This window comes from Phyllostomus hastatus, unplaced genomic scaffold (genome assembly GCF_019186645.2).
Source record: "Phyllostomus hastatus isolate PE091 unplaced genomic scaffold, TTU_PhHast_1.1 phas_contig_118, whole genome shotgun sequence".
In the NCBI taxonomy this organism is placed as follows: Eukaryota; Metazoa; Chordata; class Mammalia; order Chiroptera; family Phyllostomidae; genus Phyllostomus; species Phyllostomus hastatus.
The window spans coordinates 12,140,847-12,147,366 of NW_025333543.1; the positions used below are offsets into that span (position 1 = coordinate 12,140,847).

At 35.1% G+C, this 6,520-nt stretch overlaps 1 protein-coding gene across 1 annotated transcript in view; it reads left to right on the forward strand.

Moving 5' to 3' along the window:
- BMT2 (base methyltransferase of 25S rRNA 2 homolog) overlaps window positions 1–4,569 on the forward strand; it is a 201,210-nt gene extending 196,641 nt beyond the window's left edge. Inside the window, exon 5 of the mRNA XM_045847799.1 lies at window positions 3,385–4,569. Coding sequence (XP_045703755.1) covers window positions 3,385–4,014 — 630 coding nt within the window. The 3' untranslated portion in view covers window positions 4,015–4,569. The remainder of the gene's footprint in view (window positions 1–3,384) is intronic.
- Window positions 4,570–6,520: the final 1,951 nt, after the last annotated feature.

Consider the following 6,520-nt stretch of genomic DNA (forward strand, 5'->3'; position numbering starts at 1 on the left):
ACAGAGACCTGTACTGGCTCATGCTTCAGACTCCTAAAATCTCTCAAATAAGTAGCATCTGGCCTCAGTGTGCCCCATACCTCTTACTAACTGGCCCCACACCCGACATTAGCAGCAGCCAGCATTGGTTCCCAGTTTGACCTCTTCCGGGCAGGGCATAGTTGGCAGCTAACCTTCACCTGCACCTCTTGGGAGGCCCCAGAACCAGCATACCCAGTAGACAGCTTCAGACCACATTGAAACACCACCCAGCCACCTCCACAAGCAACACAGGGGACAAACCCAGCAGCACCAGAGCCCTGCTGAAGAAAGTCCTGCTCTGTGAGGTGGGCCCCTGCATATCTAATCCTCCATGGTGGTCACAGCCAGTCCTTAGAGCCAATTGGCCTATGGAAAAATCCCATTGATGTGCCAACAGCAATCTGCAAGGCACAACTAAAACAGGAGGGTGTACACAGCCCACACAAGGGGGAGTGCACCTGGAGTGCTCAGCTCAGGTGATCAGGGAAGTTGTTCCATTAAGCCCTACAGGACACCTACTTATAAGGCCACTCTACTAAGCCTGGGAGATGTAGCAGCTCTACCAAATACATAGAAACAAACACAAAGAGACTGCCAAAATAAGGAGACAAACATGTCCCAAATGAAAGAATGACAAAACTCCAGGGAAAAAAAACTGAACGAAATGTAGACAAGCAATCTACTAGATGCAGAGTCAAAACATTGTTTATTAAAATACTCAATGATATCTGAGAACTTCAACAAAGATATGGGAAATGTAAAAACAAATATAACAACATAAGAAGAACCAGTCAGAGATGAATACATTAACTGAAATGAAAAATATGTTATAGGAAATCAACAATGCAGTAGATGAAACAAAGGATCAAATCAGAGATGGAAGATAGGAAGCAGAAAACACCCAATCAGAGCAGCAAGAGGAAAAAATGAATTTAAAAAATCAGGATAGTATAAGGAGCCTGTGGGACAACTTCAAGCATACCAACATTTGCCTAAGAGGGATGACAGAGGGGAAGAGAGAGCAGCAATTTGAACACCTATGTGAAAAAGTAATGACAGAAAACTTCTCTAACTTGGTGAAGGAAACAAGCCCAGGAGGCACAGTGTCCCAAACTAGATGAACCCAAAGAAACACGCTGAGACACATCATAATTAAGATTCTAAAGGTTAAATTGAAAGAATCTTAAAAGCAGCAAGATAGTTATCTACAAGAGAGTTCCCATAAAACTTATCAATTGATTTCTCAAAAGAAAGTTTGCAGACCAGAAGGAATTGGCAAGAAATATTCAAAGTGATGAAAAGCAAGAACATACAACCAAGATTACTCTTCCCAGGAAATCTGTCATTTAGAATTGAAGGTCAGATAGCTCGCCACCCAAGATAAAGCTAAAAGAGTTCACCACTGTCAAACCAGTACGAAAAATGTTACAGGGTCTTCAGAAGAAGAGGAAGAAGAAGAGGAGGAGAAAGATATTAAATATATAAATAATAAAATGGTCATAAATACATACCTATCAACTATTACTTTAAATGCAAATATATTAAATGCTCCTATCAAAAGACATTGGAAGCTGAATGGATAAGAAAACAAGATCCTTACATATGCTGTCTACAAGAAAGTCACTGCAGATCAAAAGACACACAGACTGAAAGTAAATGCATAGAAAAATATGTTTCATGAAAATGGAAACAAACAATTGAAAAATGGGTAGCAATGCTTATACTAGAAAAATAGACCTTAAAACAAAGGCTATATAATAAGACAAAGAAGGACTCAGCAATTCTAATTCTGAGTATCGAAAGAAACCCAAAACACTAAACTGAAAAGACAATATTGTACATCCATATGCTTATTGCAGCATCATTTACAATAGCCAAGATATGAAAGCAACCTGAGTGTCCATAAATAGATGATGAAGTCACACGTATAATGTGTCCATCAGTAGATGATAAAGAAGTGGCACATATAATGGGTGGGGCAAAAGTAGATTTGCAGTTGTGAGTACATGAAACACAGTGTTTATTCTGGTATTATTTATTATTGTATTATTTCCCATATGAACAACTATAAATCTGCTTTTGCCCCATCCTGTATACAATGGAATATGACACAGCCATAAAAAAGAATGAAGTCTTGCCATCATCAACAACATGGACAGACCTAGAGCAGGGGTGTCAAACTCATTTTCACCAGGAGGCCATATCAGCGTCGCAGTTGCCTTCAAATGGCCAAATGGAATTTTAGGACTGTATAAATGTAACTACTCCTTAACAGTTAAGCGAGAGCTCGGTGCTGCCACTGAGTGGAAACAAGGTTCTGGGCCAGATAAAACAAGGTAGAGGGCTGGATTTGGCCCTTGGGCCTTAGGTTTGTCACCTGTGACCTAGAGGGTATTCCACTGAGTGAAATAAGATAGAGGAAGACAAATGCCATATGATTTCACTTATGTGTGTAATCTAAAAAACAATAAATGAACAAACAAAACTGAAACACACTCATAGATACAGAGAACATTTTGATAGCAAATGGGAGGGGATCTTGAGGGAAGGATGAAAAGTGAAGGGATTAATAACTGAGCCTGTGTGGCACTGTTGGTCGGAGCCTTGTCCCATAAACCAGAAGGTCACCAGTTCTTCCTGGTCAGGCCACATACCTGGCTTATGGGTTTGGTCCCCAGTCGGGGCACATACAAGAAGCAACTGATCAATGTTTCTGTTTCACATCGATGTTTCTCTCCCCTTCTCTCCCTCCCTTCCCCCTCAATAAGCATGCCCTTAAGTGACGATTTTTCTTAATGTAGTATGAATTGGTAGTTACAGAATAATCCCTGAAATGTTAAGTACAGCATGTGGAATACAGTCAGTATATTTTAATAACTATATATGGTCAGATGGGTACTAGATTCATCAGGGTGATTGTCTAATAAGTTATATAAATGTATAATCACTGGGTTGTACACCTAAAACTAATATAATACTGTATGGCTGTATAATACTATAATTGAAATTTTTTTTTAATTATCTAAAGTAAAAACATCATTTCTGTTCACTCTTAGCTAAATTAAATTTCAAATAAGCCCTTATTACTTTAAAGGTATATATGCTTAAAATATTTCTAATTTCAAATTAACTGTTTTTTGTTTTTATATAACTACAAATTCTCTAGGCAGAATTGCTCTGAGACTTTTGTGACTAAAAGTTTTGGTTGAATAAGTCTGCAAATGGAACAATTTAGAAGGGAAAAGTGCATAATTAAAGCTTGAATTATATAGAAATGCTGTGAAATAGTTTGGTGTAAACTCTATGTAATAAGATGAAAGTAATCTTGAAATCCTAATACGCTTTGTTTTTTCCTTTTTGCAGAGTGTATATAAATGTGACTTCCTGAACTTGCAGCTTCAACAACCACTCCAGCTTGCACAGGATGCTATAGATGCCTTTTTGAAGCAGCTGAAAAACCCTATTGATTCTCTTCCTGGAGAACTTTTTCATGTGGTTGTTTTCTCTCTCCTTCTTTCTTATTTTCCATCACCTTACCAGAGATGGATTTGCTGCAAGAAAGCCCATGAATTGTTAGTGTTAAATGGTTTATTGCTTATCATCACACCTGATTCCTCCCATCAGAATCGTCATGCAATGATGATGAAAAGCTGGAAGATTGCTATAGAGTCCCTGGGCTTTAAACGTTTCAAGTATTCAAAATTTTCACACATGCATCTGATGGCATTTAGAAAAATATCCCTAAAAACTACAAGTGACTTGGTTAGTAGGAACTACCCAGGGATGTTATATATTCCTCAAGATTTCAATAGTATAGAAGATGAGGAATACTCTAACCCTTCCTGCTATGTTCGATCAGATATAGAAGATGAACAACTGGCATATGGTTTTACAGAGCTCCCTGATGCTCCCTATGACTCAGATTCTGGAGAAAGTCAAGCCAGCTCTGTTCCTTTCTATGAGCTAGAAGATCCCATATTACTTTTAAGTTAATATAAAAGCAAAAGGCCCTTTCAGTCCAAACTCCTAAACTAATTACTTAACACTAATCAGAAATACTACCATGAACTCAGTACTTAAAACCTGGTTTGCATAGAAAAATGGAAAGGTTGACAGAGTTTGTTATTTTTTTCTATTTCTGAATTTTTTAAATGTATTCTTATATAAAAAGGTTAAAGTTTCATGCAGACTGACCTTTGTCATAGCAGAAACCACTGTTTCTTTAGCATTTAACATTCAGATATCACTGAAAGGTAACTTTATGTCTTTAGTGTCATTGTAAAAAATGAAGCATAATTTCCTATGTATTTTTTCCTCTTTTCAATGTTGACTTTAAACCATTGCAGTGAGAAACTTTAATATATGTGAAAGCTGTAGATTGCACATTTAACAAGTTAAATGTATCACAAAGATAGATTGGTTGAGTTTTGTGATATACTTACTCTTTTTTCTAACTAAATTATTATGTTACAGAAAGCCATTTTCTGTTTCGTTTTGTCTGGTGACCCAACATTTCCTGAACTTTTTTGAAATAAATGGTAATTTTTTTCCTTGTTCTTGCTTATTTGGCAACATCAGACATTGCAGGAGAGATTTCCTCAAAAGTATATAATATAATTTGATTAGAACAGTGCAAAAATCACCATTGCCAAAGTATTCAATAGAATTTGTATGTCTTTCTTGTGGATTGGGCTTTGCTGTTGAATATATTTAACTGTGGGAGTGTACTTTATTAAATTTAGAATTCATTTACAAACTTTTCTATTTAAGCAAGAAACAATATAATACTCAATATTGACCTGAAACACTTTTGTAAAAGTGTTTGCACTTGTAAGAGAGCTTATATTTTATCAGGTCAACTGTTGTAAAGGGTCCTTGCCTCTCCATTAAGAAGATGCTGCACTACAAGTCTGAAATTGTATAGAAAATATTAAAATTAACCCTCTGCTGGTAGTCTCATAAAATGATTTTGAGCTTTTGGTATTCTTACTTCTATCTAAATCCTAGCTACAGATTTTCTTTGAAAATATAAATCATTAGTTGGCTGCTGGAATTTTCCCTTTCCACATTGATAAATGTCTTTCTGTTTCTGAATCAGAAACAAATGATTAAAGAGAAATATATGCCCAAACAAGACAAAATTGAGTTTAAAGAGATAAGAAGATATAGTCCATGTTTTCTTACCAGCCAGAAATTGTCATGTAAATTATCATTTTGAAGAGTGCCACTGTGTGGAATTTTTTTCAAGTTGTTTTTACATTAAAATTACCTCATACTGAGGTTTCTGCACTGAAATATCAGTTTCAGATTTCATGCTTAATGTATGTATGTGTGTTTAAGGGAAGTATTTTCAATAGTTGATCCTAAATTTCATAAACTCTGATAAAACTGCTGTTTTTGTGCTTAGTGTGAATTGCTGTAATTAACTTTGAAAGTCAGAATTTATTTGGAAATACAAAACGTATCCTTTAAGATATAAATGTTTGAGTGTACCTGATATTTCAAATTAAATTTCACATTCTGAATCAATAAAAGTAGTAAGATTGTAATTAACCTAAAAAACTCAGTTAACTAAGTGCAATAAATATTAGTTGCTCAAATATACCAGAAGTAACTTGAAATTTTTCTTTTACTTTCAATAGCATAAGATTCTTTAATAAGATTGACTTTTCTTTCCAATTATGCACTGCAGGTCAGGTTTTTGAGCTCACCCAAAAGAAGAAGAAAAAAGCATTGTGTTCAGGATAACAAAATACTGTATTCAAATCATACTTATTTTACCATACTGTTTTCTTTTTTACTTGACTAAATACTATCTTAAGGGCAAAGGAAAAAGTATACCAATGAAAGTGCTTTGAAAGTAAATGAAAACTATGATTTGAGAAGCTGGTGTAAGTACTACCTTGGAGTCACCCTTTGTGTTATGGCTAAATGTTGGTGCTATAAATTCTTCTGGTTGTTTACAGATGTTGATCCTGCTTATGCTCCAAAGTGTGCATGATGTATTTTAAGTAGTTTACAGGAAATATAAAACCTGTACTCAAACCTAGTATAAATTTGTTTGAATTTATAAATATCATTTGTTTTGTAAGTTCAGCTTATTCAAATTAGGTTGGCACAGGATTTAAACTAATATAAATTCTACCAAAACCAATTCAGTGCATTAGTATTAAAAATAAGTAGTCATCTGGCATGGTGTCAGATTATATATGTAATGACAAGAAAAGTTAGTAGAGTCTTCTAATACTTTATTAGAATGGGTGCTCTTGAGAATGATTTTATTTGGGTATAGAGAAGTTAAAGGGCCTGCTGTTGCATTCACAACAGGATTCTCCAAAATAATTTGGTGTTTCAAAAACAAATGATCATTTGGTTGGATTCTTCAAAATCAAATGGTTTATTGCCAAGTGGTGGGAGGTAGCATACCTGAAAATGTATGTTTGTGTTTTTTGTATTTCACATTTTGTGAACAAAGCACATTCATTAAAAATTTTTAATT